This window comes from Enhydra lutris, unplaced genomic scaffold (assembly GCF_002288905.1).
Source record: "Enhydra lutris kenyoni isolate GAN:26980312 unplaced genomic scaffold, ASM228890v2 scaffoldscaffold46, whole genome shotgun sequence".
In the NCBI taxonomy this organism is placed as follows: domain Eukaryota; kingdom Metazoa; phylum Chordata; class Mammalia; order Carnivora; family Mustelidae; genus Enhydra; species Enhydra lutris.
The window spans coordinates 1245981-1269182 of record NW_019154130.1 but is presented as its reverse complement, the minus strand read 5'-3'; the positions used below and the strand labels follow the sequence as shown (position 1 = coordinate 1269182).

Here is a 23202-nt window from a genome sequence, read left to right as displayed (position 1 = left end):
TAGTTGCATCATCCATCCACCCGTCCATCCAACCATCCACCCGTTCATCAAGTCGACAGCTGTATTATCTTTTTCATCATCATCATCCATATCCACATTTACCCCGTCTTTGTCATATCTATGTATATAGAATGGCATGCATTTCCCTAAGATGGTACTGCATTATTCCCTATGCCCAGAATTACCAGCAAAAGCCTAGGCAAATCCCTAGTGGGGATGTTGTAGAGGGAATTCCATCATATTATGAAAAATTCATAGGCTGTTTCAAAACATATGACCGCAGATCTTCCTAATAACATGTCAAGAATCCCATTAAATGGATGGGGCCCATGTGGCATTATTTCATAGATAAGGGAGGTACCAAGACAGAAACTTGCCAAGCTTTACTCTGAGAAGAGGTGACGGAAACGTAGGTTTTCCTTGTGAGTCTATTTTCTCCTCATTCAAAAAGCTCTGAACATCATCTCTCCACCACTTAGTCGCCTGGCAGCCATGCCCTATCACCCTCCATCTTGGAGATAAATTTATCCAGGACCATTGCACGTGCTCACCTTCCCCATCTGCTCAGGCGTGGAGTTAAGGTCGTACCTTCTGCCCGTCTTCAGGTGCATGGCGTCTGAGAGCAGGCGCATGCGCAGACGGCGGGTTGCTCTCGCGCATGCGTGTCCAGAGGGCAGGTGCTGGTTCTGCGTATTCTTACCCACACAGCTTCACACTTAAATCCTGGATGCCAGCAAGCATGAGTCTGGAGTCAGACGGGCTCTTTGTAGCATGTGAACTTCAGGAACTTATTTTCTTTCCGTAAACCTCAAGTTTTCCCATCTGAAAATTGACCATGATGCCCTTCTTGGGATGGATGTACGGTGAAGCATAAGTAAGTCTTCTAGAAGAGCCTCGGATAGAGCCTCAGGTAGCAAAAACAGCAACTACCAACGTGCTTCGTAAAGGAAACGGGCGGCTTATTTTCCAGGCCCGAGTCCATTCCAGGATAGGTGAACTGTATGCTTATTATCATTATTCCCCAACTTCATTACCACACACGGAAAGTCATTATGTCAGAGGCGGGTTTACAGGGTCCTGGGTTCCACCACCACCCCTGGATTCACATACAGGAGGTTAAATTGGACACCTGCCCCCATCTCAGCAATGAGTTCAACCTTTACCTACTTATTAAAGATGAACCTGCTGTACGCAGGAAGAGGTATGTAACATTGACCACTCTCCCGTGGGGTAAAAGAATTAACCGGCTAGTCACACACATTTTCAAAATGGAAATGCAAGATGCATGGAAAGAACTCTCAGGTCTCTGGTAACGAGCTTAGCAAAATCCTTTCCTTAATCATTCCATTGCATTTCCATATGCTGTTTTATTATCCTTGCATATAACCACGGACTCGTAAGGACCGAGAGTCTCTCTCTCTCTCAGTGGAAACACTGTCAGGAGAACAGATCTGCATGGAATGTACAGAGCTGTTTAAGTACCCCTTCCCCACTGTTTGCTGCTGACAGGCTTAGGAAAAATAAGTCTTGTGATAGTCACTTTGAACTGTAGCCACCAGACCACGAGGGTAGTAATTCTGAATAATTCCACGGTAGGGATTTCACTCTGCTACTTGGTGATACAGCCATCTCTTTCTACAAGGCATGAGAAGTCCCTTCTTCCTATTACAAATCACTTTTCTCATGTTTTTACAATTAAGAAGCTTGGACACCAAGGTTCCCCATCTTTTCTGATTGAGTTACGCTACCCTCTGCTGCACACGATCATTGCAGCGTGGAAAAACAGACACAGATCCACCTGGGGATTAATGCCAGGCTCGGCGAACGAAGTCCAAACAGAGAAGACAGACAGACCAAAATATATATGCAGCATTAGCTGAACTAACAAACCAGAGGGTCCCTGACAAAGAACAGTCAGTCGACTGGGAAGAAGAGTGATAGTTCTTCGGGGAGCTGTGATGAGAGATGGTTTGGATTCGAGCTTCAGACCCTCGGACTGCTCTGTTACCTGTCCATTAAACTCCCTTTTGATGGGATCGCACGGGTCATAAAGAAATCCATTTCGAAGCTTTAAATCTTGGCTGAAGCTCGGTCTTCAACTTTGAATATCACCAGTGCAGCATTTTCACGGAGCCATCGACAATGGGCTACTATTGGACCAATACTTTTGCTACAGGAATGACCGTGATGCCCCTGGTGACGTCCTGGAGATGGAGGGGTGGGTGGGATCCGTTTCTCGGGCTCCGCAGGACTGGCTTCCAGATGAAGGACAGTGCACATGTTCTTTCTCCACGTGTCATCATCATTGCCAAGCACCTGTTCCACGGGACATTTTGGCTCTTGTCCAGCATTTTAAGATTTGCTTGGAAGTAAAAGAGAAAGGCAGGTTTCTCCCTTCACCCCAAACACTATGCAATCACAGTCGCCCAGGAGCTTTCTGCTGCAGATTTTCCAGTCAGGCGACCTCGTGGAACACCACGCCTCCCTTCTTTCTTCTCCCCTGCCTATCAGAAACCTGGTGTTGTTCAAACAGCCATCCCGACTTACAGCTCGGGAACTCAGAGACTGCTGACGACTCCCCATCCTCGCCAGGCATGACCATCCTAGTCCCTTGGTGGTGATGAGTTCAGGAAGTCTGCTTAGACCAGTCACAGTACCTGGTGATGGTTTCCAGGCTCGGGGCACGTGACAGCCACACCCGGCACAGTCTGACCGACAAGGAAGGACTTCCATGCTGTTGTCCTTGCTCCCGCCGAATGTGAACAGTGCCTCCCTTGGCTCCCATGGTTGCCGACACCCATGAAAGGAATGCAGAGAACGAGACCAAGCCACGGCAAAGACCAAGCAACGTGAACTAACAGAGTCAGCTTCACAGACTCGCCATCTTCTCCCTCTTCTCTGTGCCCCCTGCCCCCTGGACACCCCAGGGTGTGCCACGGGAAGTCTGCGTGTTGGTCAAGCCTGTGTGAAATGGGGTTCCTGTTGCTTGCATTGGGAGAGCATGTCCACTACCACACACCAAGCTCTTAAATGCAAGAACGAATTCCACAGGGGTTCCACCACCTGCCGTCCGCAAGTTGGGCGCCCAGGAAAGCTGGCGGGGTGGGTGCCAGTCTGAGAGCAGCACAGGATGAGAGACAGGATGTCCCAGCCCAAGCAGTGACATGGGGAAACAGGGGCAGGCTTCCTCCTTTTCTCAGCCAATAATATTATAGGATTATAATATTATATATAATATATAATAGGATTAAATATTCATAAGTATTCATATTTATTATACATAAAAATATATATTATGTATTATGTAATACACGCTGAGAAAATGAGGAATAATATTATATAATTATACTATATATATATTTCTCAGCCTAGATATTTACGTCCTATTGGTTCTATTTCTCTGGAAAACCCTAACGCAGGTGGAGGGGTCATATTTATTATACATAAAAATACATATTATGTACAATACTATGTAATACATGCTGAGAAAATGAGGAATAATATTATATAATTATACAATATATATATATTTCTCAGCTTAGGTATCTACATCCTATTGGTTCTATTTCTCTGGAAAACCCTAACACAGGTGGAGGGGAAGGCTGAGCAAGAGGGAAGGGAGAGAGGAAAAGACATTCTCTTTCACCATAAGAGGGGTGAGGAAGAAAAATTTGCATTAGCATTCCTGTCTTCCTCTTTAAGGCAAAAGAGAAATCCAGTTCAAGGGGAAAGCAATCATTTTTATTTGGGCTAAGTTTAATGTGTAATTTACTCGCACAACTGGAAGACTGGTTTATACAAACTCAAAAGACAGATTTTTTTTCCCCCCTCATCTGCCCACGCTGGGAAGTCCTAACCCTGTATTTACTACCCATTGTGCAAAGATGAACAGAGTAGAGAGCTCGTGGAATTGTTACCTAACCGATATTTTACTTTAACTATACACCAACTTGTATTCCGGCATCCATGGAACTCTCCGGACTCCGTAGCATCTGTCAAGAAAATAATGGCTTTTGTTGAAAACTTCTGAGTTAAAGAACCCTGGAAAAATAGCTCAGTTCCACATGAGGAAACCACTAGTAGGTGATAATAAATATACTAATGTGTTATTTTTCAAAACATTTTTTAAAAAAGATTTTATTTATTTGACAGAGAGAGAGAGAGAGAGAGAGAGGGAGCACAAGCAGGGGGAGGGGCAGAGGGGGAGGGAGAGGCAGGCTCCCCACTGAACAGGGAGCCTGATGCAGGGCCAGATCCCAGGACCCTGGGATCATGCCCTGAGCTAAAGGCAGAGGCTTAACCAACCGAGCCACCCAGGCGTCCCTTCAAAATTTTTTAACATAATTATTTTTCTCATTAGGACCAACACATTCTTGCCAAAACATTTGCATTGGGGTTCTTCATGTTTTGTGTGGAGATGGGCATCCTCTACACTCCCGTATGCTTGATGGCCCACACCAGCGAATGCAAAATGGCTTCTTCTCTAGGATGAACACATTTTAAGAGGAAGAAACATGTTCCCTTTGGACTATTTGGGGCTGCTCTTCATGTGCTGTTCATCACACTGTGTCTGCGTCTTAAAGTCTTGAGCTCTTCTCATAAAGGCAACTGATGCTTCATGATGTCATCAAGGTGCTTCCAGAGGGTGGACGTGATGGCCGGAGCCTCGCCAGCCATTCTGGATCCTGAGGCAACTTGGAGAATGGAGTCGCCTGGTACAATGACACACCCGTGTGAGCAAGGAAGCCACCATATTCATCACATAGCCCTACTTTTGGATTTCTTTCACAGGTGAGAGACATGAGTTTTCATCATTGCTTAAACTCTTGTAATTGGGGGTCAATTAGGTCGCCAAATGGAACCCATCTTACACAAGTGAGTAAGTTCTGATTTCTGTACAAATCAGTCTGGACTGGATTTGAGAAGTCCAAACACATTCACTGTTGTCATCCAAGGCTGCCATCCAGGACACAGACGTTATTATTAGAATGTTATCCGCTTATCGAGGCTTTTTATTTCTGTAGGACATTCATTTGTTTCTATAGGACATTGCTTTGTCCTTAATTTCTTGGAAAACTTCCAGGAGAACATAAGAAAAAAAGCAATGACTGTTTCGACTTCTTTCGCACTAATATTCCCAAACATACCTTCTCTGTGTGGTTACTAGTAGCAGTAGGAATGAGAACTTACAGCCACGAAGCACCAGGACCCGTGCTAAATGGTTTACGTTGACTCTTACTAAAGCCCACATCCCCCTGGGAAGCAGAAATATGAAGATTATCCCCATTTTGCAGGTGAGAAGAGGGAGGTGCAGAGAGGTCATCTGCCTTGCGCCAGGTCCGCTCGCTCACAACGTGCCAGACCAGAGGTGAGGTTCGACTCTATCCGATTCCTCCTACAGTCCAGCGTGCACAGCGAGCTTCTGGTGGGGTCCCACACTGGTCTGGGTGCTACCCACGTGGCGTGAACACCACAGGCAATGTGCCTATTTTGGTCTTTATCTGCTGGGCAAAATCCATTCATGACCTGCTAGGTCTCAAGAGGGACCATGGAGGGGCACCTGGGGGCTCCATAGGTTAACCGTCTACCTTCTGCTCAGGTCATGAGTGCAGGGTCCTGGGATTGAGCCCCACGTTGGGCTCCTTGCTCAGCAGGGAGTCTGCTTCTCCCTCTCCCTCTGCTCCTCCCCCTTCCACACCCCCTCTCGTGCACACACTCGCTCTCAAATAAATAAATAAATCTTTAAAATGAAGATGTGGGGTGCACTGTGAGAACATGGTCTTGACCAGGATGCTTTCCGATGAGGCTGTATTTTCCAGACCGTGAGACTGTCCACCTGCTACAGCGAGCCTACGTCTGACAGATGCCGATATAGAAGGCAGGAGGAGCAGGTGCTATGGGAAACTTACATGCGCCCAGAGCTTTTGCAAAATTTCGAGTTTGGGTTTGCGGGTCTCTCTTGAGAGAAGCAGAACACATTTCCCGGAGACACAAAACACACAGGCGAGGCAGTGGCCAACGGCCGGGATGCACCAGGATCATGTGTGCCGCCCTGCTCTGCTGAAAGGCGTGTCCAGTGGCTGGTCGTTGCCTCAACGGCAGAGGTATTGGAGTGAGCCTGCCTTTGGGAAATGATCTCAGAAGCAAGGAAGTATTAGCTCTGAGCACACAGGACCTGGGAATTCGTTGGAAACGTGCTCTGAAATCAGTCTCCAGTTCCCTTCCTGCCCCCCTTCCACTCTTTGATAATAAGGTTAATTGGAAGGTTAATGGCAGCTGCGTTGCTGGCAAGTTCTGCCGCTGTCCAGGGAAAACCGCCTACGAAGCAGTGAGTCAGGGGAAGTGGGGGATCCTCAGGCAGATTTAGGAAGAAGAGCCACCAGGAAGGTGGGAGAGCTCCCGGGGCTCAGAGGGTAGAGGGTGCTCCTTTGATGTTCAGGGTCAAACCATTGGAGGCATTGTTGGTAGGGTGGTAATAGGTGCAGGGCTGAGCATCAGCCCCAGATGAGGGGCACCTGGTCTAGGGAGGCGGCCGGCTCGCTCTACTTGCTCAGGTTGACCCGGTCTCGTGGGGACTCTGCTGTGAGTGCAGAAACATATCCCCACTCACCCCGGAAAATGCACTTTTCCCACGATAAAAACGCTTTTCAAAATTGTTTTCCTTTTTAGGGAGGCGCTCCTTCAAAGAGGCCAAGCTTTATTTACATTGTGATTGGGCCATGGAGGACAGCCCCTGTCCAGCCCCTAAGGAGGGACTCAGACAAGGCTGAGAAAAAGCTCTGTCTCTAGTTGACGATGGATCGGCTTAAACATGACATTCCGTAAGCTCTAGCTTTCGGATAGCCTTCACAGGTTTTATACGTATAAATGTTTCAATTTTTTTTTTTAAAGCATAAGATCCACCAGCACATGAAAATGATCTGAAATTCCCACCTCAACGTTCACCGACAGTCTGAGCAACACGCAGCCGCACCCATGGGCGGCGTGTTTCCGCTGCTTTGGGCTCCCCAGGGCACCACTGCTTTGTTGCCACAGAGGCTGTGGGGCCCGTAGGAGGGACAACATTTACTCTCCATGCCTTCCCAGGAAGCAGGCGCCAACCCCACTGCAATCCTATCTGATCTAATGCTCCTTTCATGTCACGGAGATTTATACCACAAATTAAGAAGCGCCTTCTTTATCCCAAAAGAAGAACCACAATGAATATAACCTACCAACACACATGCTTAAAAAATCAATATAACGTCTTCACAGAATTATAAAGGAGAAACAAAAGCAAATAGTGTTTAGTTTATAATAAAGCGCTGTGTGCTTCAGGGCATGAACTGCAGTGGGGGCTCCACGGCGGGACACAGCGGGGCGTTCGGACACTCAGACCTGCAGGTAGCAGCAGGAGACCCACCCCATCCCCCTGGTATAGCTCTTGCGGCTCCAATGACCCACAGGGGCTGCCCCTTCCGAGGGACCGACGCAGTCACTGAGACTCAGGGCTGATGGGGCACCGAACCAGGGGAACCAAACCCCCAGCCTTTCTCTTCACCCTCCTTCTGGTCTTCTTCCACTGCCTACCGCTGACGGAACCCAACTGGAATCCAGCAGACCAGACAGGCCCTTGGAAGCCATGCACAGAGCAAAGACTCCCCGGGTCCAGAGCAGGAAGGAGACGAGCAGACAGAGGGGTCGGTGGCATAGGTGGAGGATATGCAGACTCTAATCCCAGAAACAGCGTGACCTCCCCTCTGTTCCCCAAGCCACAGCTCTGGAGGCGTGCTGTCTAGTCTGAGGGCCGGAAGCCACCAGACAGTCGTGCTGTCTAAGCTTAGCCGTCAGAAGCCCGGCCAAATCTCAATTACCACCTGTCCTGAACATCGCAGGATTGAACCACGTGGGTCCACTTGTACGTGGAGTTTTCCCCGTGAATGTGGTGGAGTTCTATAACTGCATCTTCTCTTCCTCATCTTCTTAAAACTGTCTTCTTTTCCCTAGCTTACTTCATCCCGAGAATACGGTGTATAAGACACAGAACGTGCAAAATCTGTTAACTGGGTGTTTATGTTTGGGGGAAGGTCCGCAGGCAACAGCGGGCTCTCAGCTGTGAAGCTCTGCAAAGTTGACGGTGACACGCAGACCTTCAGCCATGCAGGGGCCGGTGCCCCCAACCCCTGCGTTGGTCAAGGGTCAATGTAATTAAATTACAGAAAGATTACAGCTTCTTGGTGACCTCAGTCACGCTTCCGGGGGTCGGAAACGACGTGGGCTGTAGCTGCCATGCCGGAGGGCCCACATAACAGAACATTTGTGTCACGGCCCAGAGTTCTATCACACAGTATTGTCTAGTCTAGACTCAGGGTTGGTGTCACCCATTCAAACAAACTCCTGGCCTCTGTAAGCAAGTCCTGATGGCCACACTTAGAAAGTAAATTCCGAGGCCTTCCATCTGCCTCTGACACCGTCCTCATCAAGCCAGACCCAGTCCTCAGCTCTTTCCACCTGGACCGTCGAGGTAGCTCCCAACATGGTCTGTCAGCTTCCACTGCTCACACGCCACCAACTCCGTTCTCCTTTTGGTATGCAGAGTGATGATGGAAAGGCGAATCATGAATCCAATGAGATTCAAACACACTCACTGAGAAATCTTGCCACCTGTATCATGGCCAGTGACTGTCTACGTCATCCAGTGCCTGCCGACTCCGACCTCGTCCCGTCTAATCACTATCCCCCTGCTTCCCTTGACCTTTCTGTTGTAAGGCACGCCAAGCAGGCCCCAGCTTTGGGCCTTGGCATCTGCCTTCCCTTCTGTCTGGAAAGCCAGCTCTCATCAGATTAGTCCCACATTGGCCATGTCCTTGGCATTCTGTCTCAGTTCAAATGTCACCTCTGCAGGGACATCCCAGTCTCAAAGGGCTCACGTCCCTGTATCCTGTTTTATTTCCTGCCAGGCATAGACCAATTCTGAATGCACCTTGCTCAATTATTTTTTACTTATTTACCAGCTGTCTCTCCCCCGCCCTCGAATGGGACGTGAGCCCTGTTGCGTCTCCAACACAAAGGCCAGCGCCTGGCACGTCGTGGGAGCTCAGGGAAGGCTGTGGGGATGGACTGCTTTCTGGAGTGCCTGCAAAACGAGTTACCTCACGAGCCTATTTGCTCACTGATAGCTGACGGCTGGACGCGAGCGGGGACTGTGATAACGACCAGGCAGCCAACAATAGTGAAAACACCTGGCTTAGTTTGTACTGGGCACCTTTAAAAGCTTTGACAGTTAGCCACTACCAGCTCATTATAAGTCTCCTCTGCAGAGGATGGCTCATTAGGGGCATCAAAGGCACCAGAGTGGGCTGAAAAGCAAAGGCAGTGGCTTTGTGCATAATAAATAATTCATTTTCAGATGACTTTCCGATTTCAGTAAGGCTTCTCAATTTCATATTCTTTTATGAGTGTGTGTCTTTTTTTTTTTTGTATTTGCATCTTCCAAAGATCCTTTTGCATACTGAACCCATCAGCAGCCGAAATACCGTTTTCACGGAGAGGGCGGGTGTGGTGCACTGGTGGAAAGCACGGGCTCTTCTCCGGTTCAGCTTGGTGGCTGGACTGCTTGGAGTGTCCTTCCGCTAGGCGTGTCCTCCCTCCTGCATCTGTGTAATCAGGAGAAGAGCAGTACCAGCCTCGCCAGGTCCCTGAAGGGACTGAATGAGTTCACAGAAAGGAGGTATGGAGAGCGCACCTCGTCCCTAATAAGCATCAAAGATCTGGTGTCATTAGTGAGAGCACCGCTGAGGGCCGCCGTAGTTATCCCCGTAACGCGCAACACAGGAACGCTTCTTGAAGCAGAGGTTCTTTTCCTCAAGGGCTCTAGCCACAACTTAATTTTCACTTGGTTGAGGAAGTATAAAAATGAAAGCAAGGGTGTGCTCTCCAGTGTGACTGAATTTTCAAAAAGTCTGAGGAAAACAACAGAGGGTATCTGGCATATTAATTAACAGGCTGACACAGGAAAAGAATACCACGAAAAGTCAAACAAAAAAGAGCCAAGAAACTGCTTTCATGCCAAAAATAAAAAGAAATTTCATTACGGGCGCCAGGAAAGAGAGATTCCTTCCCTCATGTAGGGGCCTTTTCTCCAGTTCTGATCTCGGTAGGTGACAGGCACAGCACGTCACCCGTGCCAACTACGGGGGTGAGGGGAGACAAAGGACCCTGCATCACCCGATCTCCAGAGGGTGGTGAGGCCACTCTCTGGGCCTCGATGAGGGGACAGTTCTGTGCCTTCTGCTGGCTGTGCAATTAGGAAGGGGACCCAGGGTGATGGCAGGAGACAATCAACACAAGGTGGGTGTGCCAGGAGATGAAGTCATGAGGATTCTGAAGATCAGAGGACGGCGTGGGCCATGAAAAGAAAGGTCATTTTACACTTGACTCTAAACTGGGTCTTTTTTTTTTTTTTTTAAGATTTTATTTATTTGACAGAGAGAGAGAGCACGAGCAGGGGGAGCAGCAGGCAGAGGGAGAGGGAGAAGCAGACTCCCCGCTGAGCAGGGAGCCTGATCTGAGGCTCGATCCCAGGACCCTGGGATCACGACCTGAGCTGAAGGCAGACGCTTAACTGACTGAGCCACACAGGTGCCCCTAAACAACACGGGTCTTAGAGGCACCAGCCGCCGCACGGTAGGAGATCCACAGAGAACTTCTAAAGCCCCCAAAACTGAACTACTCTCAGCCTACCATTGACCAGCAGCCTGACTGATAACATAAACAACTAGCACACATTTTGTGTCTTCTGTGCATGATAATGAGTTCTTACAATAAAGTAAGCTAGGGATGATAAATGTTCTTAAGAAAATCATAAGAAAAAAAAAACACATGTACGGTGCTGGACTCCATTTACTGAAAAAAAAAATCCCCATATAAGTGGAACTGCACAGTTCAAACCCATGTTGTTCAGGCATCAACTGTGCTCAAGGGGAGGGATGTCTTAGATCCAGGAAAGCTGACTTAAAACGCACTTCATCAGTCTTTAGAATAGAAAATTATGTGGCCTAATACATAATACGGGTGAGTTTTGCGAGCTAGGTGACAGAAATGGAATAACAGCCCACTGAACCGTGGATTCGGGGCGCGCCCCGATCAGTAAGACTTAAGAAGATGCATGTGAACAAGGAAGGGAGAGGTTGTTTGATGATCAGTTCCCTGCAACCCCAGGAATCACATAAGAAAGAACTCAGCGCTCAGTCAAGAGAGTCATCAAGGGCCTGATGAGGTCTGCACTGGGCAGTTCTGTTTGCAGTTGTCGGGGCTAGGATGTCCCTCACGCATGCTCACGAGCAGAAGGCATTTGAGGGTAGCATAAACAGTAAGTCAACTGTGGTGCACTTCTGTCTAGCTGCTTCCACGCTGGAAGTGGGCTTAAAGATTGGAAGGGTTTAGGTGGGATTCAAACAAGAGGAAATGAGGAAGGATGGAGAGGGTATGGAAGGAATATACTGGGCTGAGGTCTTCCCAAACATCTTGGTTTGACTCTTGCCCTATCACAGCTCCCAGGGGAGTGATCTCAACTGTCAAAAGTAACTCAAGAGTGTCTGAATCCCGCGACTTGACTACCGTCTTCACCGTGCACAGGAAATCACGGGGTGGACAGAGTGGAAGAGTCAACACAGAGCACATCTGGCTGTGGGGATCCAGGAAGGGTCCCTGGAGGAGGTGGCATGGGAAGTGGGTTCTGCAAAGAGATCCGTGAGATGCATTTGTGCTCCGGTGACAGTGACATTCAAGGCCACACGCACGCCACAAAGAGCACGTGGTACACCGGCTCTGGTCTTGTTTAACAATGGGTGGCCTCCCCAGGGATCTGCGGACACATCTAGACCGCACATCATTGCAAACCTCACAGAATGTCACCAGCACCAAATCGTTCATTAGGACAGGAGTCTTCTGATCATTTTCTGGAATCACAATCGTCCATCTGGACTGTACCCCGATACTTTCTGTTTAAAATCCCACCCCAGCAACTGCAGTACCCCAACAGCCACAGTACCCCAGCCACAGTATACCAGCAGCCACAGTACCCCACAACCACAATACCCCAACAGCCACAGTACACCAGCAGCCACAGAACCCCAGCAACCACAGTACACCAGCAGCCACCGTATTCCAGCAACCACAGTATACCAGCAGCCACAGTATTCCAGCAACCACAGTACCTCATCAGCCACAGTACACCAGCAGCCACACTACCCCAGCAACCACAGTATGCCAGCAGCCACAGTACCCAGCAACCACAGTACCCCCACAGCCACAGTACCCCAGCAACCACAGTACCCCAGCAACTGCAGTACCCCAACAGCCAAAGCACACCAGCAGCCACAGTATCTCAGCAACCACAGTACCTCAGCAACCACAGTACACCAGCAGCCACAGTACCCCCAGAGCCACAGTACCCCAGCAACCACAGTACCCCAGCAACTGCAGTACCCCAAGAGCCACAGTACACCAGCAACCACAGTACCCTAGCAACTGCAGTACCCCAGCAGCCACAGTACCCCAGAGCCACAGTATACACAGCACCCACAGTACCCCAACAACCACAGTACCCCCAGAGCCACAGTACCCCAGCAACCATAGTACCCCAGCAGCCACAGTACCCCAACAACCACACCTAACAGGATTGAAAACACATTTAGTCTCAGTTTAAAATGAAGAGCACATGTTAATGTTTTCAAGGACTAGCTGGTACAGCATTCCCACGGGTAAATATCAGTATCATTATCTGAATCCTGGCAGAAGCTCAAAACACTTGTTTTACCCAAACCCCAGATTGAAGAGCTCTGAGAAACTGGGGCTAACCCTGAGCCCCAGCCCAGAATGGTCCAGCTCTTCTAAGAAGTACAAACACTGCCTTCCAGAATCAGACCCTGACACACAGTTACAGATGTGCACTAATTAGATTAACGTTAATGCACATTTAATGACATTCTCCTCACATTTTCCTCCCTAAGGACAAGAATATATTTACCTAAAAGATGGTAAGGCATCATTTCCTGAGCAGAAAAAAAAAAAAAAAAAAAAAATTAAATAAAAAAAGAAGAAATACATGAATGGATTTTTTAAAAAAAGGTTTTATGGCTGCAGACATCAGGGGAAAATGGACAAAATATTGAGGAGGAAATAAATGTCTTTTGGGAAATTAGCTTTGAATGTTGGTGCTTAACTGCATCTCATTTCAAAGCTTTCTTGCATGGAATTCTATAAGTCACACAAAGAACAGAGGGGCCACGAGCCTCCTCCAAACTGATCTCAAATCCTTAATAATAGTATAAGGTGTCACAACTGCATTTTACCTCCAGCTTTATCTTCTCAAAATGACAATTTCTACCTTTTCAAATGTGCTGTCTGGGGGTATTTGAATTTCTGGGATTTTACAAGAACAATTAAACAGGCATGTTCTTCCTCTTGGTCATAATTAGGGGGAGAGGAGGATTTCCATTATGGAAAAGATCAGTGGATTTGAGTGCATGAAAATTAAACAAGCACTCCTGAGCTTCTGCTTGTTAAAATATATGATCTGTGAGATTAGAAAGCACAGGGAAAACTGGGAAGAATATTTGTAAGAACATGCCAGTGTTAAGGCCAGCATCGCTAATATATAGAAACAGGAGAAAGTGGTGTCCACGGGCTGGGCTGGGGGTAGGAGGAGGAATTAGTGTTTAGTGGGTAGGGTTTCAGGGTTGTGAGATGAGAAAGTTCTGGAGATCTGTTGCATCATCATGTGAAAATATTTAACACTAATGAACTCTACAGTTGAAAATGACTAAGATGGCATATTTCATGTTCCATGTTTTTACCACAATTAAGAAGGTTTTTCCATGACAAAGTAACAAGAAATGGAATTCCCAAGAGGGAAAGGAAATGGGTAAGAATAAATGTTCGGTAAGAAAATTTACAAATGGGAGTGTGTGGGTGGCGCAGTTGGTTAAGCGTCTGCCTTCAACTCAGGTCATGATCACAGGGTCCTGGGACGGAACCCCTGCTCCCTGCTCAGTGGGGAGTCTGCTTCTCTCTCTTCCTCTGCACCTTTCCTCATTTGTGTGCTCACTCTCTCTCTCGCATGCATGCACAAATAAAATCTTAAAAAAAAAAAGGAGAGAGAAAATTTACAAATGGAACCAAAAAAGGGCAAATTAAGGCAATAATAAGGTATCGTTTCTGCCAGATAAATTTCCTATTTTAAAATTTCAGTATCCGGGGCTGCCTGGGTGGCTCAGTGGGTTAAGCCTCTGCCTTCGGCTCAGGTCCTGATCTCAGGGTTCTGGGATCGAGTCCCACATCGGGCTCTCTGCTAGGCAGGGAGCCTGCCTCCTCCTCTCTCTCTCTCTCTACTTGTGATCTCTCTCTCTGTCAAATAAAAAAAAAAAAGTTCAGTATCCTACATTTGTAAAGTTGCAGGAAAATGGGTGTCCTCATATGCAGGAAGAATTAAATAGGTTAAACCTGCCAGAAGGCAGTTTGGAGACTACTATTTAAAAAAATTACAAAGTTGCATATACCCATTGATTCATATCCTTTGATTTGGATTTATTCCTAAAAGTTTATGTACAGGAATCACTTGGAGATGTGTACAAAGATCTTTGTGGAAAAACGGAAGTCATGGGATACTTCATAATGGGAGGTCTCTTAAACATTGTAGGTTTGTGGGTCGATTGTGGAGATAGACGGGCAGCTCTCTGAATGAGCCCAGAACTAGAAGTCGGGTTTTTTCTCCCATCCTTCCTTCACACCTATGCCTGGTGCATGGGACAGTCCAATTATCTCTGTACCTTCTAAGATGTACCTGCAAGGACGCACCTTGCCATTTCTCCACTGTCCTTACCGCAGTTCGCAGGGCCATCCAAATGGCGTCTGTGCTCCTTCCTTCTTCTACCATAAAATACTTTAGGTGGGATGCATGGCCCCTGGGAAAGGCTCACTCTCCCGCCTCACCTGCAGCTAGAGGCGGCCCCTTGGCGGAGCTCACGGCTGACATGCTGGGAACAGGCGTGCTGCCTTCAGGGACGGGTCATGTCCTGGATGGAAAGGGGCACATTTTCTTTCTGCCGATCTGCCTGTGCCTGCAGGCTGCCCCAGGGACATGATTATTATTAATTCAAGGCCATGGGGATGAGGTCGCTACCTTCGGGGTCACTCAGCGACAGGACAGAGGGAGGCTCTGTCTTAAGTCCCTGGAGGCACGTGAAAAGCCCCAGATGGCTCGCGCTCCCACAGGACAGATTAGGGACGAGTAGGTGCTGTGCTCACTGGGTCGGAGTTATTTCACAGCAGCCGAAGGACAGGCTCTAACTCTCTCTGACGTCACTCTTGCTCCCCCAAATCGATTCTCCACCTACAGCCGGGGTGCTCGTCTGAAAACACACATGGGTCTGTGACTCTCTGTTGAGAGCCTTTCAGTGGCTTCCAATCACCCTTGAAGATCCACTCCCTCATGTAGCTTACAAGTGCTCAGTGACTGTGCTCTCAACCCAAAGCACCTTCTCCTCACTCATCACGGTCTTGGTGAGCTGGCTTTCCTGCTGTTTCTCCAATAGTCCAGAACGTGTGACCAGATGAGTAGATTAATAGAGGCATGGTATCCGATCACCTTCAAACATCCCCAGTGAACAGGGGATGACCACAGACAAAGTAGAAATGAAATGAAATTCGCAAAAGAGTTCAATTAATGAGGGTAATTGCTCCAAAAATGGCCAAAGTTCTTTCACCAGTCGAGTCAAAGGTGAAATGAAGCAGACTTCTCGGGAAGGGGGGTTCTCAGAACACTCCAAATATGAAAGACTGGGGGGTTGGGACCCTCAAGACTTCACCCTCATTTATAGAGGAAGATGCTCCAAGGTCACTAGGAAAGCCTCATCAGACAAATGTGTTCTAGTTAAATTCATTCAACTCAGTTCAATCTGTGAGCCCCCATACGTTGTCTACCACCATTCTTATGTCGTAAGATATGGGGGCTGGGGCCGAATCCCCTTCCTGAAAGAACCTATAATATTATCGTCAGGGTACTGTTTACACTTTGTATCCAGAGGTTAAACGAACATAATAATAGCTACCATTTATTGTATGTTTGCCCCGGACTGGACACTGTCCCAGGCACTCTTGGGTTATCAACTTTATCCTTACAACAACCTATGAGTAGGTGTCGTTTCTGCCCCCCATGAGATGGGGAAGTGAGACACTGTGAAGTAAGAATGGGCTGGGATTTAATTATGTGATTTTGTTTCCTAGGAGTTTCCTGAAAACCAGCACAGAATGGAAAACACTCAGGGGCCAAGACAAGTGACCCCTCTAAGCCTCCGCTTCCTTACGTGGAAATAAAGGAGGATTGTTATCAATCTTCCCATTGCCTTGAAATAATTATTTCCTTTTTGTTTCCTTGAAACAGGGTCTAAGCAACAAGCCATGCTAACATAAAGATTAACCAGCTTTCCTTTCACCGAGGTCTGGCCAAATGGATGTGACCAGAAATATTATGCTGGATCCTTGCTTCTTGAAAGGCAAAAGTAACTGGTCATCTTTGAGCTTGTGCATTTCTTACTTTTTCCAGTCTACAGGATATGGGTAAGTTGGTCGGCACTCCAGCACCTATCTTGGACCATAAGCATGGAATTCGTGCCCTCAAACTAAAGCCTGGGTCTCCGATGGCACAGGGGCACCCTACCAAAACCACACCAGCAATCTGAGGAGCCCCTGTATGTGAAAAGGGAAACACAGACGTATTTAAGCCCCCACTGGCTGTGCTAAGGTAGACTGAGTCGGTTGAGGAGCTCTCTTGCTTTCCACCGAATGCAATTTCCAGTTTGTAGAAGGGCCAGCAAGGTGTTGGCTAAGATTGACACACTCGTACAGCGCCACATCGTAGCTGGACGGGCAAGGTCAGATGAGAATGGTCAGAGACCATCGGAGGAGGGAGGGGCACCTTGTCGGAGTGGGGATTCATGTAGGGTATGGAGACCGGCGGGGTTTGGGAGAAGTGACGGGAGTGTCAGGGACCCACAAGGCAGGGGAAATGCTGAGTGTGGGAAACAACAGGAGGTTAACTTATGCCGAGCAAAGCCACCGAAGCTGTACCGAGCCCTGCGAACAGCCCATCTGACCAAAGGTGCTGAAAAGGAGCAAATTCAAGTAGTTCCTTATTCAAGACAAATGGTCTTGCCATCCCCACTAATAGAAACCACTCACGAAGAGCCTATCCTAAGGAATGCTACCGTCACACGTGCAACGAGGCCCCAGGGGAGGCTCGATGCCTTCCGAATAAAAGAAGTCGTTAACAGAGCCCTTACCGACAGAGCACCCCGAACCCCTTCCCGTCTCCTGATGAGCCACATAATAACTAACTTGCTGTCACCAGGCAACTGTCCACGCTACCTCTTACTGAAAGATTGATTCCCGGGGTTCTGTCTGCATTCCATAATAACACTCACCGATATTTCCTAACAGACGGTGTAGAGAAGACGCTGGGCAGTCAATGAGTAGGTCAACACGTGCTTCATTTCTGACAGGAAAGTACTTTCGTAACAGGAGAAGCTCACGTTATTGTCAGCAGATAGACATGCCCAAGCTTTGGTGCCGTGAAAATTCCCATTTAAAAAATGCATATTCCTTCATAGGGGCTGCTGAAGAGCCTGAGGACAGGGAGAGCTCTACGGGGCATCGGCGTGTTTTTTTCAGGGGACATGGATGACAGGTCTCCCCACAGGCACCGTAGGACAAACAAGGGCCGGCCCTTCACGGATGAAAGCCCATCCCTGTTCCACAAGTCCTAGAGAGCGCGCACGCAGACCGACAGTCTTCGGTCTCTCCCGAGCTGTAAACAGACGCCCCATGAATGAATATAGTAACGCTTTCCTATAGAGTGTTTTCTTTGCTTCTAATTAGCTGCCAACACGACTAGGCTGACGTTGCACATTCGAACTATATTTATGGCTTCCCTGGGAAATCGGTAGATCTTAAGAACCGAGAACGCGGCTTGCCACATCGGCTCTCCTACACGGTAAGGACTAGCTGCAGACTTAGGACTGGGCAGGTGTCGGCCACGTCACCTGCCACATCACTCATGAACGTAATCTCTTTGGTTTCTGCAGGTGTACGTGTATCTGAGATCCTTAAAGCCCACAATGTATGACAGAAACACAGTTATTAAATGATCAGTAATTTTCATATCACAGAAGGTCCAACTCTAACCCCTGGAGCTTAATGCCTTTCTAAATAATATTCTGAAAACACTACTTGGAAACAATGTATTTTTGTGGTCTCTGTAGTAGCCTTGTTTGAAGTCTTTGTAGCAGACTTCAGCTTCTGGTGCGCCCGACCCTGGTTCTCGGCTCATTGACATGTCCCCACCCAGTCTGGGTGACAGTGTGGAGCCTTCCTTTCCCTCGGATTCTGTACGGACCACGCAAGGCAGGGACATTCTTACCATGGCCAGCGGTATGACACCCATCACGTCCTTGTGGCTCACGTAGATCTTGGATATGCCCAAGTCGGACGTGATGTCCCCTGGATATTCCACCTGCCACGTGACAAGCTGTGTGGCCGGTGGGTCACTGGGCTCCTCTATTTCCACATCGATCTGCATGACTTCGTAGGAGGCTCCATCCACACTGGAGAGAAGCAGAGGAGAACAACTTTGAGTGACCGAGGTGTGGCAGGCAGACAATGGGTAACACTCGCCATTTCTACGTGTGTCTCTGTGAGGTCCGTGTGTGTTCCTATCATCCCTGAAAAGAGCTTTCAAAGACGCAACATCAAAGACAAACAAAACAAAGCCCACACCATTTCCAGCCTGATCTGTGGCACTGGCTGGTCTTAGACACCATCTCTCCCGGTTTTGGGGTCTGCTCGGCTCCCCAAAGCAGGTGCTTATGGACGGTTATGAAAAGTGCTGATTACCTTTCCTAAATGCTTTCCTCCCCTCTATCCATCTGGGAGATCAGGATTCTTTCCCCACTCCCTGAGATCTACATGCTGCTTATGTTAGATCTTCCAAAGCCATCGTCGGTAGTCAGTTCAAATGGGGTGCACGGAATTTTAAAGGTGTCTGAGGGCGACGTGGCTCTGCTATCGGGCGGTGGTGAGACAGAGCTGCAGAGGCACAGAGGCGAGGCATGGACGGGACAGCGAGGCGCCAGGACGCATGCGCGGAAGCACGGGGCGCAAGCGCAGAAGCAGCCAGGTGTCACCTGCAGACAGGAGTCGCTGTAACAATGGTGAGTTTTTGGACATGCTGTTTTTTCCTATAAACACGCATCTGGAAATGCACCCAAGTGAGATTATCAGGATGATTTTTGTAGCAATTTATGTTAGTTTAATTAAATGGCTCTGCTTCTGCTTCTTCAGGGTCCCCTTTTACAAGACGTCTGCTCCTCCATAATGTATGTGGGGAAAAGGCCCACGGGGGCCCAGCCACTCCCTGAGGGAGGACGAGAGGAAGGTGCGCACGGGTGGGGGTGAGCAGAGGAGGCAGCTAGAAGACACGCTTTCCGAGCCTCAGTGGCCCAAGCTTCCCCCGTACCAGATCCGTCTCTAAAGATTCAAATGTCACATAACTGCAGGGTGGTCGCTGACGTCTGGCGCTCCAGACCGCGGGGTCTGGCCTTTTATGCACACAGAGCTCCCGAAACATGTTCACCACACCGTGGGACCCGATGGCTCAGAGACCGATGGCGGGGCTCCCAGGGTGCTTTCTACTCAAAGTAAAGGATGAGAGGGCTAGCACTAATGAAAGGGGGCGGGGAGAAGGGAGGGAGGAGGAGGAGGGATGGGAAGAGAAGGAGGAGGAGGAAAAGGAAAGGAGTCCCGGGGCGGGGGGTGGAGGGTGGGGGGTGGGGGTGGGGATGGATAAGAACAAGGCGTGACATCGGGGGACTGTCCCAGGGAAGGAAAGAGCCCCGACTGGACCAGAGAGCCTGACTTTCTGCACAGACACGTCTCTGGCATGGAGCAGGGGTAGTTGCCACGCACGGTGAACACAGATCAGGAAGAACAGGGCAGCTGGTGTTTAAATCCCACAGGACCCCCTCTCTGAGAGCCCCTCTAAGAGAACGCAGCTTAACTCTGAGAATCGGGGGCTGTGGTAAGAGTTGGCCGATGTCTCTGTGGAGCCTCCATGCGGGGTTCCCACAGGTAGAGGAATCCTGAGATCAGGGTGCTGGCACACACCTTCCTGGTTTGGGAACTCGCAAGAACTCTGGCATCTCCTCCCTGTTCAGGAGACGGCAAGCCCTTCTTTCAGCCATACTGAGCCCCACCTTCTCTGTCTGGTCACCAGGAGAGGGAGACTCACAGAACAGGGGAGGCAATGTTAAGTTCAGGAACTCAACCCCACAGTTGAGGCATTAGGGGCATGCCCACACGACAGAAACCTGACCCTATTGTCTACATGGCTCTCTGTCCTCCCGTGTCCGCTGAGGTGCCCTCACCTCCAGCAAAACCCAGCAGTCCTCACTCCACTGCAATACTGGACCTTTTTGTGCCACCCCGGCCCATTTGTTTGCTCACGGAGTTTGCTCTATCGGGAAAGCATTTGCCAATCCCTCCATGGATTTAAATTCTTCCCATTCTGCTAGAGCTACAGCCATAAAAACAACAACTCTAATTTTAAAAGGGCTCAAATTATTTCATCTAGTTTTACTCCTTCGGTGACCGTGCCAGGTTTTCTCTAAAGTTTATTTTCTCTTTCCCTACAGATCCCTTGCCTGGCCAAGATGGGTAAGAAAACACAGTCGCCTTCGAGCTTACTCTCCTCTCTTTGATGTGGTGATGGAAGCTCCCTGCATTGGGAATTCTTAACCTGGGGACCAGAGCAGGCTTGTGGATCCCGACACTGTGTGCCGGTGCGTATTTTCCTTGAACGAGTCCGCAGCTTGCATGGGCTTCCAGGAGGCTGGGACACAGTGGGGTCGTGGAGCACATTCCTGGTCACTTCCTTTGTAAATTCTGGGGTTCGAGCTTTGGAACAGCCCATCGCGTACAACTTAGGTCAGTGGAAATTTGAACTCTAATAACTCTTTGCAAATGATTCGTGTGTGCAGGATTCCAGAAAGCTTGCATATTATTTGTCAATATTTATCATTTCTCCATGTTTGACTGTAAAGCGAAGGATGGCACCTTTGTAGTTTGTGGATTTAACTGCAAGGGTCCTGAAGAGCGGCTGTGCTTACTTGTTCCAAGATGTGTCTAGCACAGAGTTTAAACACCTGGCATTCGTCAGAACGGCATCTATGGTGTTAGAGGACACAGACATGGCAGGTTAAGTAAACGTTTATACAGTGTGTCTGCTGACAGCCGTGATTTCCACCTCGCCCATGCACTGGAATTGCAGGGAGGTGGGGGGGGGGGGGGACACTTTATAAATTAACCAATGACCACGCACCAGTCCCACAGCTTTCCAGTTGCTCCAGAGTGAGGCCAGGCAACCTCTCTGATTCTCTCTCTCCCTTTGTTCCTTCCTTCCACCTGTCTGTCTCTTTTTCTATCCACGCCATCCAGATTCAGGACGATGGACAACTGATTCAGGTTTATACAGGCTTAATTATGTGGACCTTGGTGCTCTGGGAGGTATTCTGGATATGAAGGTATTAGAAACACAATGTATGGTGTTAGCGGGTTTGGGAGGTGAAGGCACAGGTGAGTGCGAAGAAGGTTCCAGATGCCCATAAGCACACAGTGAGGAGGGACAGGAACAGAATTCCAGCCAGGGAGGCCTGGGGCTGGAGAAGACTGACATGTCCAGACGCCACTTCTGATGGCCCTGGGTGCCGCCCTACCCCTCCAGCCTCCTCCATCTCCTGCCCCCTAGGCCAGTCAAACAATGAGCAGTAGGATGGGCTCCGGGTATGAGCTTCCTCTAGGATGGCAGTCCTCTTGAGTGGGGCAGGGTTTGCACAAAGTGGCTCAGGGTTCCACCCAACTTGGGGACTTGCCAGCCTTCTGGGCATGGGCGCTACCAGCAGCAGCAAGCCAAGAAACCCCCTCTCTGCCCTCTGTAGCTTGCAGCCAGTAAGAACCTTCCTGCAGCCTGTCCTCCTTACAGAGAGGAAGACCATCTTCCTGGTTCAGAGAGCTCTTCCCATTCCTTAACAGCCTTCCCTTACCTGGACGTTTTTGTGCCTTGGGTTCAGGCTCTGCAGCTTTTCACCTGGAAGGGCTTCCTTCAAACGGGCGCAAGCATGGCTGCGGACCACACAATGCAGTGCAGGGGTTGGCGAAATTCAAGGGAAATGCACACAAGGTTCTCAGGCACAGAGACCACCACGCAAGGCCACGGCACGGGAACCCAGGGAAGGAGATGAGACTTGAGGCCCTACAAGACCACCTCAGCAGATCCCAAGGCCGAAAAGGACATCATTTTTTTTTCCCCCAAAGTCTTACTTTAAGATTGTACCTCTTTTTCCAGACGAGGCAACAGCCAGCCTTTATCAAGCACTCTGAATGTGCCAAACACTGTTTTTAAGGGCTTTTTAGGTCTCCTGCCTGCATGAAATTCTCACTGTGTCACAGTAAATAACTGTGATCAACTGCCAGTTTGTAGATGAGAACCCGGGTTCGGCGAGGCTCACCCAGCTAACAGGGGCAGGAGGCAGGAGACATGGATGCAGAAGGGGCACTCTGGATACTTATGGGATTATGGCCCCCCTACCGCTTACTTGGGGGTGACAGGCTTTCTTATTAGCAATGAAAATAGAGGAGAGCAACTTCCCGTCCCCTAGTGGAAACAGAGTTCAGGATCCAATGCCTCTAATAAATTCAGGACAAGCAAAGCCGGGACATGTCTGTAACAAGGTACTTTGATATCAGGCTGCCTGTAGGGTCCTCGGCCAATGCTTTTAGTCCTATGATGTGTCTACAAATCAAAGCAGAAACGTGGAAGCTAGAGCTTCAACTAGGATAGCCTACCATCCATTGGAGGGATAAGAAACCCCGTAGATGTGGTTGCTCATATGAGAACCATCTAGAACTGAGCATTTCAGAGCTACCTGCATTTTTTTTCTTCCAGATTAGAAAACCAACATGTTATGGTAGGTCCTTGAAAAGAATGCCAATGATCGAACCTCACTCTGCCACCGCCCACATGGGCGACTGGCTCCCAGGGCGAGTGTGAGTGTTGCGGGGAAGCTGGTAGGGTGTGTGGGGGGGGGGGGGGGGGGGAGAAAGCACAGAGTG

The 23202-nt window shown here is 48.9% G+C and overlaps 1 protein-coding gene across 1 annotated transcript in view; it reads right to left on the bottom strand.

Annotated features, from left to right (window-relative positions):
- The window catches only part of LOC111156495 (transmembrane protein 132D), a 582232-nt gene that overhangs the window by 156801 nt on the left and 402229 nt on the right, over window positions 1-23202 (bottom strand). Inside the window, exon 4 of the mRNA XM_022517432.1 lies at window positions 18458-18641. Within this exon, the coding sequence (XP_022373140.1) occupies window positions 18458-18641 (184 nt within the window). The remainder of the gene's footprint in view (window positions 1-18457; window positions 18642-23202) is intronic.